At 43.4% G+C, this 18,169-nt stretch overlaps 1 protein-coding gene across 17 annotated transcripts in view; it reads left to right on the top strand.

The window, feature by feature from the left end:
• The window catches only part of LOC120398291 (myosin VIIA and Rab interacting protein), a 345,847-nt gene that overhangs the window by 283,968 nt on the left and 43,710 nt on the right, over positions 1 to 18,169 (top strand). For all 17 annotated transcript variants that reach the window (XM_039525619.1, XM_039525610.1, XM_039525604.1 and 14 more), the window contains 2 exons: positions 10,848 to 11,025; positions 15,244 to 15,899. In XM_039525619.1, the coding sequence (XP_039381553.1) occupies positions 10,848 to 11,025; positions 15,244 to 15,899 (834 nt within the window). The remainder of the gene's footprint in view (positions 1 to 10,847; positions 11,026 to 15,243; positions 15,900 to 18,169) is intronic.

Genomic DNA, 18,169 nt, shown 5'->3' with positions numbered 1-18,169 from the left:
GCAATTCAGCTTGGCCAACTGCGAAGAGTCCATTGCTATGGTACATGGCTAATCTTGCTAGGGATCAAGCAGACACTCTCTGCCTTTAATACCTACATTTATTATTGCTATTTTTATTTGTATTACTGTAGCATCTAGGTGTCCTAGTCATGGACCAGGACCCAATTGTACTAGCTACTGTACAAACACAGAACAGTCTTTCGCCACTAAAATCGAACTTTGTACACTTGATAAATTTTTAAAAAGCACGTAAGTCCCATTTTCAAAAATTGACATAGGAGCCTAAATCTTACTGAAAATCAGTGGGACGAAGGACAGATTTTTAAAGATATTTAGCTGCTTAAAGATACAGATAGGTGGCTACTGAGATTTTCAAAAGCCCCTATACACCTGATTCCCGTGGGTGCCTAATACCTTTAAAAATTTGGCCCTAAGTTCCTAGGTGTCCAAGTCATTCTTTCAAAATGGGACTTATGGATTGTCTGCAGGTGGGGTAATGTGCATTACTGGTGTGTGATGTTGCTCATTAATTGATCTGTGTAGACCCTGCTGGTGTGCACTAAAGGTTCCTTAGGCCACTTTAATATAGTGCTGTAATGTATGTACCAAACTCAAGTAACAGTACTTGTCACAGGGGATGCTTCAGGACTAAGGAGAATGAATCTTATTCCTAGATTGTAAAGCCACTTTATAGCTACTACTGCAGATTAAAAGCTTCAGTAGCCTCTTCTTGGGTTACATCTCCCTTAGGTGGGGCACATTGCCAGTGGATCCACATAGTTGCAGATATGTCAGGCTCAACCCCAACCACCTTTCTGCATCTGTGTATAAGGAAGCACACCCAGGCGCCAGCCCTTACCTGAGCTCCTTAAATCCCATCCCATAATATGTTGGTTCTTCTATGACCAATGGCATCTGTTGATTTGCCACTAAATGCATAACTCTCAAGTTGCCCTCACCATTATTTGTGGAGGAACCAAAAGCAGATCCCAAATCATCCTTGCCTTAGAACTAATCATAAATGTACGTCATATTACAGAAATTGAACCTGTTGACACATGTTCTAGCTAAATGCCTGCTTCTGTGTTCTGAATGCTGAGGAAGCCATTTAGCTGAAGTATTTCTCGGCCAAATGTAGTCTGTTTTCTTCTCATCTCTGGACAAGCTTCTCTTCCCCTTTCTTCCTGCACTTGACATGAGTGCTGACTCCTTTTCATCTGTAGCTGTCTGGGTTTCTAGTGCTTGCACCAGTGATTTTAACTGTTACCAATTTCAATTATCCCCCTGGTTATCTTAATAAAACACAATCTTATTACCTAGCTTCTAACCCCAATCTAAAACTGACATTAGCAATGTGAAATAGTTTCACAAGGGCTTTTTAGAATGCAGTCAGCTCCATTGAATTCAAACCTCTCCCGATCCAGCAGTAAATGGAGCTTTGCATGAAGGAGCATGGAGTGCTGGTTCGGCAGCACTGTTAGGTCATGATGGATGGACATAGGCGTGTGCAGCACATTTCATTAGGGTGTGCACCCAGGGAGCCCCACCCTAGCCCTGCCCCTGCCCTGCCCCCTCCCACTTCCCACCCCCTGACTGCCCCATCCTGAGACCAACCCCCCACTGTAACTGCCTCCCTAGGACCCTACCCCCTTACCTGTCCCCTGACTGCCCCGACCCTTATCCACACCCTCGCCCCCAGACAGACCCCCGGGGCTCCCACGCCTATCCAACCTCTCCCCGCCCCCTGACAGGACACCCAGAACTCCTGACTCATCCAACTCCCCCTGCTCCGTGCTTGCTCTGACCCCTCTCCGACAGCCCCCCCAGAACTTCCGACCCATCCAATCCCCTGTCCCCTGACTGCCCCGACCCCTAGCCACACCCCCGCCCCGACCGTCCCCCTGGGACTCCCACGCCCTATCCAACACCCCCATTCCCCTTCCCCTGACTGCCCCCGAGACCATCTGGCCCATATCGAACCCCCCTGGCCCAGCCCCCTTACCACGCCGCCGCTCAGAACGTAGTCCCCACGAAATCCCACCCCCTGGACATCCCCTTGACCAATGATGTGATGGCACTTATGGGGCAGGCGCAGAGAGCGCCAGCCAAGCTGGAGCGCAGCGGTGGAAGAGCACTATGCCTGATGTAAGTCAACAAAAGTTATGTGTAGTGCTGGGGAGGCAGCAATTGGCTGGGTGGGTCCGGGCAGGCGAGGGTAAGAGGGTTCTGTGTGGGGAAGTCTGGTTGCAGGCAGCTGAGTGGGGGATCTGGATGTACAGGGAGGTGCCAGGTGCAGGGGCAATGGGAGTCTGCAGGGGGGACCAAGTGAAAGTGGTTGGAACTCAGCGGTGGTGGGGGTCTGGGTGCAGAGGAGGTGGGGTTCATTTGGGTGGGGTCTAGGTGTAGGTGGTTGGGACTCAGTGGGGGGGTGTTGGGGGGGCTCATCGGGGTGGTACAGATGCAGGGGAGGTGGGGCTTGTCAGAGTGAGGGTTTGATGGGCCTGTTTAACAGGGAAGCCCCAGCTGCTGCCAAGGGGATCTGCACACTGGGCCCCCACTTCCCCTATCCCCTTCTCTTCCTCATCCCATGCCCCGTCCCCACCACTCCATCTCCTCCGCATCCCACCCCTTCCTTCCCAAACTGCCTCTTTCCCCCTGCCCCCGCTTCCCCTATCCTCTTCTCTTCCCCATCTCATGCCTCTTTCCCACTGCTCCATCTCCTCCCCATCCCACCCCCTTCTTTCCCCCTGCCCTGCCCCGCCCCGCCCCACAACTCACTGTTGTACAAGATGAAGGATGGCTCCCAGCACACAGAAGGGAGCTCAACCAGCACTAGGACCCAGAAGGTGGTGTCCAGCTGCAAAGTCCAGGGAGCTGAGCAGCACCTCCTTTTTTTCAGGGGGGCTGTGCAGCAACTCTGCGTTCACAGAAATGGGGGAGTGGCATGTGACCTTGCACCCCATGTGGCCCCCCACCCCTCGCCTCTATTTGGGGGGACAATGCCCCCAAACTATGCCATGAACATTCCCAATCACATACCCCTGTTTCTCCTTCACTTTCTGCAGGGAAGCAAAGAACGCTGCAGGAGGGGGAGCTGGGCTGTTTTCATTCCCCCTGGGGCCCAGGAGTGCCCCACACAGACCCCCCACTGCCCAGCGCCACCCTCAGAGACCCACTCCCCCCACCCTGCCTGCCCCCCAGCCACACTCACCGGCCTGCTGGACGGGGGCTGTTTGCCTTGCCTGGGCTGAGCCAGCGTCACAGCTGGGGTTGGTGGGGGATCAGAGTGGGAGCGGAGGGGCCTGCCTGGGCCGGGCTCCCTCAGAACCTCCTTGCCTGGGGCCCAGACGAGCGCCCCCCATGCTGGCCGAGAATGACCTGGCCCCTGCACTGGTCCCAGGCGGCTCAGCCCCAGGAGGTGGCAGGCTGAGCAAGACAAGCCGGAGCCTCGCTGGGGAGCGGGGCAGGCAGACCCCTGAGGGACGTGACTCCCAAGAGGAGCAAGTGGGCGGAGGGGACGGGGCGAAGATACCTGGGCTGGACGGACGGCTGAGCAGAGCACGGGGGAGGGGCTGGAGAGGAGAGGAGCCAGCCTGCTGTGGCCCCTCGGCTGGCAGCGCAAGTGAAGTGCAGCGCCTGGCCAGCTGACGGGCCCGTTGAGCCTGGGCCCGGCGCCAGGGTGCCTGTGGCGCCATTGTAAACTCGCCGGTACTGCTCAGGGTATTAGGTTGTGCCTGGGCACACTCCCTGCGCACACCTATGTGGATGGACTTGTTCTCTTCTGAGCTCTGCATGGCTTTCTTCTGTCCTTGAGCCCTTTGGGACATCACATGGCATCATCAAAAGGAGGAAGGGAAGGAGTAGCTCCAGCAGAGCAACCTCAGGCAGATACTGATGCCAAGCCCAAGGAGCCTACGTAAGGAGCGGAGAAGAGACGAAGGCGGCCTGACACTAGGCGGGGCTGAGGCACCTTTCTCCATCATGCTCTTGGTGGGGGTTTCCTGGGGAACAGCAGTTGTGGTTGCATAGCACCAGCCGTTTCCTCTTCCTGGAGGCAGCACAAGCAGCTTCCTCAGACCACTCTACCAGAGCTGCTTCTCCCCTCCTCGGAGCTGATGTGTCTTGGAGCTCCTGCAGCACCCAGGATGCCTTCTTCCTCTTGCCCTTTATGGGGGCTCATTCGGGACACCAACAGCAGCTGCCTCATAATGAGGCTCCTACAGGGGTTGTGGTCCCCTTCCACTCCTGCTCATGAGCAGCTGTCTTGGGCTACTCTAGAGTGGCAGCAGCAACAGGCAGCTGAGGATTCCCTGCAGCGGCTGCTTGGGAAGCAAGGAGTCCAGGGAAGCCGTAAGAAGCAGCAACACCATAAAATAAGGAAAAGGGCCGAAAGTAAGCTGTGTGGGGCCTTCCTTCGGGTGAGGGAGGCAAGAGTATTTGGGGGGGGGGGGGGAGCCTGCCTCTTTGTGGGTGAAGGAGGGGCAGCAAAAGGCCTATGCACCGCTGAAGTCCATGTAAGCCGTATTTGGGGGATTTAGATGGTGAGAAGGCCTTGTGCTGGGTTTCTGCCGAGCAGTGAATTTCCCCCTCTGCGCAGGAGAGTTGTTGTTTTGGGGGGAGAGGTGGCAGGCTGGATTTAATTATCTGTGCCATGAATATGGGCATGCCTGTAACTGATTGTGGGTTCTGATAGGCTCCACCATTTTTCAAGGCAATGATGTCTCACAAGAATTTTTTGCACTTCATCTGGACATTTGTAGAACTGCTGTTGCCTTAAGGTTTTTTGGCCAATTAATTCACTTCTGTGCTCAAATGCAAATACAGGAGCAAGTAATTTGGGGGAAATCCAGGGGCAGTGAAAAATGACAGGATAATAATTTTTTTTAGAGCAGTCTTGCAGTTTTGTATTTATTCCCAATTGGATTTATCTGAATCAGGTTCCAAGATGCCTTGAAAGGAGATGCCTTGATCTGAACTCTACATATTCCAAATAAACAGGTGAAAATTAAATGGCTGTATATAGTGGCTTCACGTTGTCGCTAAAGCCCACTAACATGATTTAGACTGAAAAATTCAGCACATAGTTCCTTGCAGAATGGAAGCCTCTAGTTACTGCCAATTTATTTTTATATTAGTACTTCTCTTCAGGAAATTCCAGTGTATGTTATCAACGAATTAATGTTCAAGGAGAGCCTTAAAAATATAATTTTGCTTTGATGAGCTGGAGGCCATCTCCAAGAACTGTCTCATGTATTATGCTGACCATCGTAAATCATCTGTCTTGATAGAGAACAAAACTATTTTTGTTTGTTTGTTTAATTAGTGAAGGTTATACAGGAAAGATACAACTACTTAGTTTATTAGCATGTCTCCAAATGACGACACATGTAGTTTTGCCAATATAGCCATGTTGATTACGGGTTTGATATTTTTGCCGCTATGACTTATTTTGTTCAGAAAACTGGTGTAAATTATACTGGGAAAAGCACTCTTTCACCACTATAAGCGGTGTCTTTACTAGGAGGATTTGCTGGTGTATCTGTACTGGTATAGCTGCCTTGGTAAACCCATTATAGATTAGACAAGGCCTCATTACCTAAGTGACAAGGCATTCAAGATACTACCGTGATGTGTTTTGTATAAAAACCTAGCTAGAAGGACATATATCGTAAGTGAATAAAGAACAGGGACCAGCACAGAATGTTTTGAATTCTGTTCTATATAGGTTCTTTTACAACTCTCATCACTATAGTATCTGAGTACCTTCCAGTAGTTCATTAAGCAATGTGATGGTATTTTACCTATCTTCATATATGGTCATTCACAGTTACCAGCTGCTGCCCAAAGACATTCATGCCTTATTGTAAATAAACCATACAAACTGGACCCTTTAGTTTAATCAATATTTTTGGTGCTTCCCTTCCCCCCAGGCTGCAGCTGCTCAGATATTATTATTATTATTATTATTATTTTATTATTTATTATTTGGGGATTAATAGAGGAGCTTAAATTGCTGCAGATTATACAGCTGCTTCTATGATTTTATTCTCAATATTTGTGTTCACATTTAGGATCTAGCAATAAGTGAACTTAGTAAAACAACATATTACACAAAATACAGTGTTGACATCTTTTGATTGAATAAAATGAAAGCTTAGATAGTTCTTTTCTTGCTACAAGGCCAATTTAACGTTAAAGCAGATTAATTGATGATGCCTGGCTTATCTCTTAAGGCCTGGTCTACACTACCATGGTAAGTCTACCTAAGTCACTGTACTTCAGTTACATGAATAACGTAACTGAAGTCTATGTAGCTTAGGTAGACTTACCACGGTGTCTACACTGCACTGTGTCACTGGGAGACGCTCTCCCACTGACTTACTTTACTCTTCTCGGGGAGCTGGAGTACTGGAGTTGACGAGAGAGCACTCTGCCATCGACCTAGCAGGTCTTCTTTGCTACGTCGATCACAGCAGTTCCGATCGACCTGTAAGTGTAGACATGGCCTAAACTTCTGCTGTTATTGATGTTTATCATTCCTGTGTTATCTGTTTTTATCTGTCAGGAATTCATAGCATTTGGTGTGATGGAGATTATCCAATAAAAAATGCCGCAATGATAAACTCGCACAAAGAAAATTACATACATAGATTTAGTATTTTTTTAATAACGCCTTTTCCATGCTGTCCCTTATGAATGAAATGACCCTCTAGTCCCACTTTGCACAAGTACCATATTCTGGGGTCCCACTGAGTCCGCCCATAACACCAGCCTGGGCTTCCTTATCCTGTCCTTGCTGTGCCAGGCCCTCAAGCCTTCTCTAGCACACACACAGGTGAGGCCACACCCAGCTGCAGACTGAAATCAGCTCTGTGTGGGAGGATTCAGCTCAGGGATTTACCCAGCACTCACATGCACATCTCCTTTGGGGTGTAAACCCCAAATAATATTGTCTTGCGCTGTATAGAGAGATCTGTACAGCGCAAGCTCATAAAAATTGTCCCCTCGCTCGATGTGGAGGGAGATATGCATAGCTCCCCACCACCACCACAATATGAATTGCACAAACTGGGTTTTGAAATAAACAAAAACTAAGTTTATTAACTACAAAAGGTAAATTGAAGTGATTATAAGAGAGAGCAACCAGAACAAAGCAGATTACTGAGCAAATTAAACAAAACACACAAACTAAGCTTAATGCACTAAAGAAACAGGTTAGAAACAGTAATTTCTCACCCTAATGTTGTTATAGGCAGGTTGCAGACTTTCTGCAGCTCAGAGCCAGTTATTTCTCTTCACAGGCTAAACCCCTGTCTCAGCCTGGACTCAGTCCTTGCCTTTCCCCAGCTTAGTTTCTTTGTTTATATGCAATATCACAACTATATGTAAATGAGGAATATGGGGGTTACAGAGCACTCCCCCAAGGTATAGAATGTCACTCCCTCATTCAAATACTACCTGAAAATTCACTACTTGTGAATTCTTAATAACAATTGTAAATATGTATTAGCTATAGATAATACACATTATCCCCTCTTCTGGATTTCCCAGAGTCTTTTGCCTTCTAGAAGCCTTTTCGATAAGTGCTCCTGAGCAGGGACTGTCATCATCATTCTGTCTTGAGTGGTGCCAAGCCTGCTGTCAGCACTAAATAAACAACAACTTGGCATTTACAGTACAGAGCACCTTTCATCCAGAGGTCTCAAAGCACGTTACAAACAGTTGCTGAGCCTAATTCATTCTAAGAGTGGGAACTAATCCCCATTTTATAGTTGAGTAAATTGAACCACAAAGGGTGTCATGTACTCCTTGTACATGGTAGATTGCAGCGGCACTACTAGCAGATCAGGCTTCTGTACGAGATTTGGTATCTACAGAGCTTCCATCATGGAGAAAAGCTAAGATACTTTAATGCACTGCCAGGTATGGCTGTTACCAGCTCAGATAAGGCATGTTCCACACTGCGCCACCTAGTGACTGAACATTATAATATGGTTTTAGCATTCTCTCATGTGGAGGGTGGAGAAGGGGAGTTAAAACTTGCCTAAGTTCATACAAGTTAGTGGCAGAGCTTGTTATGGACCCCATATCTCCTGATTTCCTACCAGAATGCAGAGAAATTAAAATAACTATACTAATTTTAGCTGATGGAATTTTGAAGAGTAGGATGAAATCCAAGTATAAGGCAAAACTCTGCACCAAAAGCAATTAGTGTAACTGTTGGTACCATGTTTTAATAGTGGAACTTTTAAAATAAGTCAAGGGGCTAGATCCTCAGATGGTTTAAACCAGGTCAAGATCTGGTCCAAGGTCTAAAATGGCTTAAAGATAGATACAGTATGTCTTTTGAAATTGACTGGAATCCAAAGGGTTTTTTTTGTTAATGGTTAAAGTGATTAATATGAAATAATTCCTCTTTCTGATAGAAAACCCTGTTCTCCTGTTGTCTATAAAGGTCTTTTCAGCCAGGGAGTAAATGACTGGCTGACTTCAGGGGAGACATTGCTGCTGACTGTGCTTTCAAATGTACAAAGTAAACACACTCAAAAGTACAGAAAAAAAATTTTCTTCTCTAATTTATTTCAGTTATAGTAACTGCCATGGGTACAGGTGTTTTTCCAGTTGCAACTATTACCATTTAAGGTAATGTTCACTGAAGTCACACAGATTGGTTCCACATCAGAATAGTTTCCTTTAATTTAAAAAAAAAAAAAAATTGGCATAGCCCATCTTTTTAAAATTCAGCACGAGATAACCTTACTTGTACTCTATATACAGGTATTTAGTGCAATGACACATTTATTTTCACATGTTGAAGATTTTTGTTATATAAGTAAATACCGTCCAATGCAACTCACAATTATTTTGTACGATGTTCTGAATTGGGATCTATTAATTAACATGTGCCAGTGAGCTGGAATGGAATACTCCAGTGTATCGTACTAGAACTCGTGGCTCTGCATTGGCAGTGTTAACAATATTACAAGGCCATTACAATGTTATGGAAGGTTCAAATCTAGGACAGTATTCTGGCATTTTCCCAGATCCCTGTTGCTTAATTCATTGCCTTTTTACTAATTCTCTTATGAAAACATAGAATTAAGCCAAGAGTACAATGATTCACAATTAATTCCTCTGGCATGGGGGACTCCCTAGCTGGCACAGGGACACTTCTGGCAGGAGGGGGGCGGGGCCAGAGAAGCAGCACTTGGCAATCTCTAGTCAGCATATTGGCCCCTAAGGGGCTGCTACAAGCCAAAGGGACTTAGACCGGCCCTGATGCTGCCCCAGGGATCAATTGGAGTGAGGGGCAGGGAGGAAACAAAAATAGCTTAAAGTAAACTTTGCCACCGCTTTCATCCCTGCCCGTGCGAAGCAGATCTCTGATGCAGCTGAGGGTCTGGCCCTTTCAGATTAACTACTTTGGTCAAGTATTTGGACGCCAGTTGAAAAATACAGAGCCTTAAAAATGTCACCACTCCCTGCATAAAGATGTTGCACAACTTCAAAGCAAACCCTTTTATTTGACCAGGGCCTGCAAAGACAGTCCCTTGTACTCTCTAGTGACAGAGATTTTAGTCCCCAAGAGTGAACTGGAAAATGTAGACTGCCACTGGAAAATGCAGTGTCTATGCCATTCAGGCAGTCTAAGAACACGCTGTAATTGGAAACAAAATTATCTGTTAAAAAAATTGGGCAGCTAAATGATATTGACTGATAATGAACAAAATTTTCCAAGTCAAGTGCCTGAAGTTAGGTTTCTGTATCCAAATTTCTACATCTAAATAAGTGGCCTGATCTGTAGAAGTGCCGAGAGCCCACAAATCCCTGTGCAATCCGTGGGAGCTGCAGGTGCTTAGCATCTCTGAAAATGAGGCAACATTTAGATGCCTAAATAGAGCCACAAACCTAATATTAGGACTGAAGATCTAAAACTTCCAGCAGAGTGCGCTAGTATCCCACTAATCCCCCAAAATAAATGGTTGTTTAAAAAATAAGAGGGTGGTATATGCTTTTATATTTCATTTTATTTTCTCACTTGGTTCATTGGGCCCTCACTCTACCCCCCACTGTTGTGTAATGCCATTATCTGGTGCTGTGGCTAAACATGAACTAAAATGACTGACCTACTTATATGGTTCCTAAAGAAAACACTTTCCTCACAGATATGGAATCACGGTTCCATCTCAGTAGTACCTTGTCTCAGAACTTACATTCTCTTTGAATGATATGCTATAACAGACCCTGTGTTAGAAATGGGTAGCAAACACAGTATAAGAATTTGTGGAATCCATTGCCTGGATCCTGCTCTGTTCTGCTCTTGTTTTATGTGTATTCCCTGGCAGGCATGAAACAATGAAACAATCCAAGAATTAAAGCTGCTTGAGATGCAGGTTTATTTTGGTTTTTCTGTTGTATTTTCTTTTCTTTTCTTTTAACCTTTTCAATTTGGCGCCACTGGAATGTTCTGTGTCACTGTTCTGGGCTCGTCCCTGGCTAACATGTAAGTGGACTGATGCTTTCAAGCAGCACTCCCAGACTGACATTCATATGGCTTCACCTTGGGTAACTACTTTTAATCTTGTGCCTAGCAATACAAACAATTCCCTGCCTTCCTCACAGGAAGCAACTGCATTTTAAATGCATATAAACACGCTATCCAAGCCTGAGAATGTTGTTTTGAACTAATAAAATTCCATTCTCAGGCTGATTTCATTCCCTATACTTCTTTGACATGCACTTATCCAGTTATCAGAATGTTACTGTTTGCTGCTAATTGGAATTAATACTTCCACAGTTGGCTACGACTATTTTTAGATAATGTTCTTTGAATTTTATTTCAACAGAGGTCTCAGTCTGCATTCTCAGTGACTAGTGAAGATACACCAAGCAAAGATCTGGACCTAGCGTCGTCTATGCCTGAGATTCTTTGGAGGCAGCAGAAAGGCCTAGTCAGGAGACAGAGGGAACACAAACTGTCTGCGTTACCTAGCTGGAAAAGTGTGGACAGACTGAATGAAACAAGTAAATATTTATAGTACCAGTATGACACCTGCTTCTGTTTTTCCTGTTCAACAAATTAAACTTGAAGTAAGCACCCAGTCCTGCTCCTATTGAAGTCAGTGGCAAAACTCCCATTGACTTCACTGAGAGCAGGGTCAAGCACTACATGGAAAAAGAAAAAGCCTGCTCTACCTTTGTGATGCCCTGTATGACAACAATAATCAAACAATGGCACTAATTATGATACTACTAGTTTTCCCTGAATAAGGACTTCAGAATTTGGCCCTTGGTGCATAAAATAACAATAAAGTAATAGTAAACAGTGAGCTAATGAAAAAGTCATTGCTGTGTTAACGTCTGCTCCAAATAACCTCTTGTCATTCATATAGAAAGTGTTATTCTTATGGGTAGGATTCCTGTCCAAGCCCTGGATTTAGCAAAGCATTTAAGCATGTGCTTAAATTTAAGCACCCACTTAAGTCCCACTGAAGTCAACTACACAGTCATTTAGTACTTAGCAATTACTTAACCATAGCTTAGTGCCAAGTTGATACAATTACTTTCTAAGGGTCCCTTGCTCAGACTCGTTCCTGTTTGTCATCTGAGTTCACAGTTGAGATAAAATATGGATGTCCTGTAGAGGCTATTTTATATTTAATAGGTATCACACGAATTTGTGCAGTAAACCCACCTGCCCCGGTTTGCAGCTTTTTGTTAAAACACAAAATCCAGGAGGATCTCAACCAGTAGCTTAGTATAGTAGTAGTAAACACCAGTGGCCTGATTCCCTACGGCCATGCACCTCGATTAGTTACTTATACCCGTGAAAAGTGAGTGTAAATCTCAACCACTCTAAGGGCTTGTCTACACTGGCAATTTACAGCGCTTCAACTTTCTCACTCGGGGTGTGAAAAAACACCCCGCTTGAGCGCAGCAGTTTCAATGCTGTAAAGCACCAGTGTAGACAGTGCACCAGTGTTAGGAGCTATGCCCCTCATGGAGGTGGGTTTTTTAGAGCGCTGGGAGAGCTCTCTCCTAGTGCTCTGCCATGATTACACACGCCACAAGCCACGGCAGCACTTTAGCATTGCCAGTGTAGACTAGCCCTAAATTAGTAGTGTTTACATCTACTTTGCAACTTTTTTGTACAGATGTAAATGACTGCACAAGGGCCAGGTGGCACAGAAACAGGCTCTGAATTTTCATTTACAAACGACCGGTTACACACTGAGCTCATTTCTCGGGCCATTCTTATTTTTACACAAATAATTCATAACGTAACCAGTGATGTCACAATTTGTGCCTCATATCTTTTGTTATGTCAGGCAAGTGCCTTTTGATTTATATCAAAGAGTTTTCTAATAAACAGCATTTGACATCATTAGCTGGAGGGATAAAGTCAATGTTGCTCTTTGTAAGTAACTTCTCTGTATGTTGTTGCCTTCCCCCTGCTAATCAGCTAACATACTTCACTTTTCTAACCAACTAAAATAAATTTTAACAAATTCAGCTATGCCGCAGGCAGGCAGTAGCTATTCAAAACAAATGAGCATGAACTTTGTATGTGTTTTGGGACAATGGGAAGAAGTACAACTCGTTTGAATTTAATTAGTTAAGCATTGAATGTTGGGGTTCCCCCGAGACACATTCGGTTCAACACCAGTCTTGTCACTCAGGTTCCTTTTTCTGGCAGACAGCAAAGCTGTACTGAACTGATCAGACTCAAGCATGGGGTGGATATAGGACGTACCACACATTCAAAGTTACACAACAGACCTCTTCCTTTATATGCATTAACACAATATATTGCGTTTAGTATTCATTGCATCACGTTTTGGGATTGACTTGGTCACTTTGTAGGAGCCAATCCCTGTACAGCACACAGTCACTGAACAACTTACTCGTTACCTCATTTACTTTCCAGGCTTATCCATTGTTATCTTGTCCATTGTAAATGGTTCACTGGTGTTCCCTCTTATCTTAGGTAGCACAGTCATTCTGTTTCTAGCCTGCTGATCCATCTACCTTCCTAATCTTGTCTCCCAAGAAATGAGGCCTTACCCGTGTCCAGTTACTCATGTCAAGCCAGGACTACATTCTACTGCTTTTATTTTTTCCTTTTTATATTAGCATTTGTTTTATTTGCACTATAGTATTTATTTTCTGTTCTTTCTTTTTTTAAGTTTATTACCCAGCAACACACTTTTAAGACCATAGTAGTTGTAATTATTCAAATTACTATTAACGCAAGGCTTAAAGTATAAAGCAGGCCATAGAAGCTCATCTCCTATGGTATAGCCCACTAGCGTGTGATTTTACATTGTAAGCTTAGTTTGTCTTTAAAGCATATTTTTATTTTAATTTTGCTTTTATTTTAATTGCATTATAAAAAATTGGTACAAAATACAAACAAAAGATTTATTACCACAGGAAATTTAGTTGCCAAACAGAACAGAGGCTAATTAAAATAACATTCTCTGGTCCATACCAGAAGTGGTTCTTTTTAGCCACCACACAATACTTGTTATCAGCATAGACAGTTTTTACTTTACCAACATCCCAGTGTCTCAACTGTACTGTTCAATTTGGAGATTGTTCCCCCAGAGGCAACCCACATACCAGCAGCTCTGTCTGTAAGATGTTACACCTGCACGTGTAAGTGTTCCCCAGGGGCAAACAGTAGTACAAGTCTGGTGCCTTCTAGACCTTGCATTGTCTTGCTACAGTATTTGAGGAGGGAAAACAAACTTCTTCCACACCATATGGGTTGCACTGGTTTCACATTTAACTTTATGGTATTGGATCTTTGTTAACTTTCTTACGCTGCACCAACAGGTGTCACCCCTTTTGTAACAAATTTTTAATTTTTCTTTGGCGATAACAGAAGGCAAATGTTCTTGGTCCACATTAAGTCAGGTCTAAGCTAAACAGCCAAGCCTGTCAACAGATTTAGATCTTCAAAAATTGTTTGCACGAAGCAGAATTACTTCCTGGGGCACTTACTCAATTTCTTTGAATTAACATAAAATTTGGGAGTGACAACAGGCCAAAGAGATTTAAATAAATGAATAATTAAAAATTAAAAGCCTGACAGATCTTATCAGTTTAATTATCATTTTGTTGGTGGAGTGTTCTGGGGTTTTTGTTTTGATTTTGTTTTTGTTTGTACTTTTGTTTATGCTCCAGGGAAAAATTGTTCCAAAACTCAAAGCATGGCTACTATATGGCATATTTATTCCATAATTATGTTCTGTGTTGGGAAAATAAGAGTGCCAAATAAAATTTGTGATCTTGAGTTCCATATATTTACAGACATAAACTGAAGGGAGAAAAATACATAAAGATAAATAAAAATATCAATATTTTAAATGTAACTGTTCATGTAAAAAATATGGTTTAAAACGTTAGAACAGTAATGCTCTGCCTGTAGCTTGTATCTGTGGCTTTCTAATGGTTAACCTGAACAGTCAATTGTGCCGCTGAAAGAAATCTGTATGGCAGATATAATTTGATTCAATATGCTAAGAAGAGTACGCAAATCCACAATACTGTTTAGTTCTACAGTCATTATGAGAAATATGAATAATAAACCCATCAGATGTTCAAACTTCCCATTAAAAGACATTTCATGTCCCGTTGACAATGGAGTCTATATTTAGAAGCAATGTACGCTTTACAGTTTGAATAGATAGGTAGTATTTCTTGCATATTTTTCTTTTCTGAATTTTAGGTTAGCCTGAAACACAGGCTGTATAGCCTAACCTTGGACCCTATTGTCACATATATTTTAAAAAGATGTCCCCACAGAATTCTGTGGTGACTTCTGATTAAAATGGGATAATCGGGAGGATCCCTGATTCAGGGTATGATAAAATCTATGTAGCGAACCACATATTCATTGGTGTCTGTTATCTTGTGCTGGTCCCATCATAAAGGATATGTCTACACAGCAGAAGCTGTGCACAGACTAGCCTACTCAAGCTAGCTTGAATCCAGATAGCGTAGGTAGCAATAGCAATAAAGACAACATGGTGGGTGCTTCAGCATGGGTAGACAAGCCTGGCAAGGATCCTGGGTACGTACTCAGCTCACTAGCCCACCGATTTTGCTGTGTAGACATACCCAAAATGGCTAGTTGCTGCTAAAATCCTTATTTGACTGTGCAAAAGTCAGTCTGTCAAACTGAAATAAATAATAATAATAATAATTAGGCAATTTGTTCTTGTTTTAATTTCACAGGTCCACCTCCTGTTTTACAAAGCACTGATGGTAACTGGGTGGCTTTGCAGAGCATTACGTTGCCTCGCCCTCGAATGCTTGCCAAACCAAAGAGCCAAGTATTCAAAGCTTTGGAGAATGAATCTAGTGTTGTGTCTGCTTATGACGAGATGGGCTCGGACAGCGAGGACGACTACGACTGGAATGTGGCCTTGAACAAGCTGCGTCGGAGGCCCAAGCAGTTGTCCGAGGAGTCTTATTATACTGATTCGCAGTACAATACTGAATGGGCTTATGGCAGTGATCCGTACCAGCCAGTGACCTCACCTTCCTCTGGGCTATACACCAATACAGAGACGGTGTACTCTGATTCTGAAACATCTTCAGTAAATTCCTCAAGGGAGGCTAGAGAATCTAGCAAACTTCCCTGGCTACAAAGGAGAACTCAGAATGACAAACCCATAGTGGAAAAAGCACATTTACATGGAGAACTGGATGTAAATTTCAATCCACAGGCTGACAGTTTAGAGTATTCAGACAGCAGTGAGACTGAGGAAGTCCATTATGATTTAGAAAAGAGGTCTAGAAGGTGGAGAAAGAGCAAAATTGCCTCAGAAGAATTAAGCGAAGGAAAAAATCACACAAAAACCCACAGGAAGAATTTGAGCACAAATCAGGTAACTACCTTTGCTTATATAGGAAGGATTGAGTAAGCAAAAGGGGTCGGGGGGAGTGGCACACTTTGTCAAAGATGGCATTACCTGTTTCTGAGTCCCTGGTAACGCAGAAGATGATCTAGAATGTCCTAAGAAGTAAAGCACAAAATGGGGTCTTGTATATATGTGCTACAGACCATCAAATCACACTGGGAAGCAGGATGACCAGCTCCTTAAGTACCTACGTAAAGTCTATAGGGAAAAAAATTGTGTGGTCATGGGGACTTCAATTTGAGGGACATATGCTGGAGGTCTCAGGCTGCCAGTACTGAAACATCCTTGGAATTTCGAAATATCATAGATGACAACTTCCTGATTCAACTTGACTCAAGTGTTGCAGCCATCACAGGGTAATTCTACATTAGGACCTCATCTTGACAGATAAAGAAGAACTGATCACAAAACTAAAAATTAATGGTAGTTTACGTACAAGTGATCATGACTTAATCCATTTATAATATGCAAACAGAATAAAGTCCAAAGCAGCAATATATATGCTTGGTGCTTTAAAAGGGCCAATTTCACAAAGCTGAAAATAGTTATGAGTCAGATTAGCTGGGAGGAAGAATTTAATCGGAAAAATATGAATTATAATTGGTAATTGTTTTAGAACATTTTATTAGATTCCCAAAAAAACACAATTGAGAAAGAACGCCATATTGGTTTAAAAACTGATCTCGCTTAGAGGAGAAGTGAAGGCAGCTATAAAAAAAAATAAAATACAATTTAACAAATGGAAGAAAGGGGAAGCTGATAGCGATGAATATAAATAAGAAGCTAGCAGTTGGAGAAAATTGATAAGAAAAGCAGAGGGACACAAGCAGAAATGTATGGCCAACAGAGAGAAGGACAATACGAAGGAGTTTTTTAAGTATATTGGAACAGAAAGAATCCTGACAATAGTATTGGTTCATTACTAGATGGAAATGGTACAATTATCAGTGATAATGCAGAAAAGGCAGAAGTGTTCAGTAAATGTTTCTGTTCTGTATTTGGGGAAAAACAGACGATTCAGTCTCATCATATGACAATGATAACACTCTTTCCATTCCACTAATATCTCAGGAGGCTGCTAAACAGTATCTACTAAAGTTAGATGTAGTTAAATCAGTAGGTCTGGATAACTTGCATCCAATAGTTTTAAAAGAGCTGGCTCAGGAGTTCAGTGGACAGTTACTGTTGTTTTTCAATAAGTCTTAGAACAGCAGGGAAGTTTCAGCAGACTTGAAGAAAGCCAATGTTGTGCCAATATTTAAAAAGGGTAAATGGGACAACCCAGGTAATGATAGGCCTGTGTATCTGATATCAGTCCTGGGCAAAATAATGGAGTGGCTGATACAGGACTCAATTAATAAAGAATTAATGCCAGTCAACATTAGTTTATGGAAAATATATCCTGTCAAACTACCTTGGTATCTTTTAATGATATTATAAGTTTGGTTGATAAAGAAAATAATGTTGATGTAATATACTTAGACTCTTGTAAAACATTTGGCTTAATACTACAATAACTTTTCCATTAAAAATTAAAACAATATATAGTTAACATGGCAAACATTAAATAGATTAAAAGCTGGCTAACTGATAGGTCTCAAAATGTAATTGTAATGAGGAATCATCACTGAGTGGGTGTGTTTCTAGCGGGGTCCTGCAAGCAGCATGTTAAGCCGCAGCGGTGTGCAACTCCTGTCCGGGAGCCTGCGAGCTGCTTGCACACACTAGCGTGACTAGAGACAGCTGCCAGTGAGCCTGGTGTCTGCCCCAGTAGGCAGGGCTGGGGGCGGTACAGCCAGGCTGGAGGAGCTGCCAGGGCTGGGTGCTGGCTCTTGTGAGCGGCGGCCCGACATGCTGCTGCTTTCGCTGCTGCGGTTCTTGGACCTGTCGCTGGCCATGGCCCTGCTGGTCTCGCTCGTCGCCCTGCAGCTCCGTGGATATCCACGGATATCCGCATCCGGGGATATAAATTGTGTATCCATGCAGGGCTCTACAAAGAGAAGGTTAAGGGATGACTTGATTACAGTCTATAAGTATCTACATGGGGAACAAATATCTAGCAGAGAACAGTATAATATGACCTAAAGGTTGGAATTTGAAGATAGACAAATTTAGACAGGAAATAACGGGTACATTTTTAACAGTGAGGGTAATTAACCATTGGAACAATTTACCAGGGGTCCTGGTGAATTCACCATCACGGGCAATTTTTAAATCAAGATTGGATATTTTTTTAA

The sequence above is a fragment of the Mauremys reevesii genome, linkage group 2 (assembly GCF_016161935.1).
Source record: "Mauremys reevesii isolate NIE-2019 linkage group 2, ASM1616193v1, whole genome shotgun sequence".
In the NCBI taxonomy this organism is placed as follows: domain Eukaryota; kingdom Metazoa; phylum Chordata; order Testudines; family Geoemydidae; genus Mauremys; species Mauremys reevesii.
Note: the sequence above shows the minus strand (reverse complement) of the source record. Positions and strands in the feature narration are given on the sequence as shown.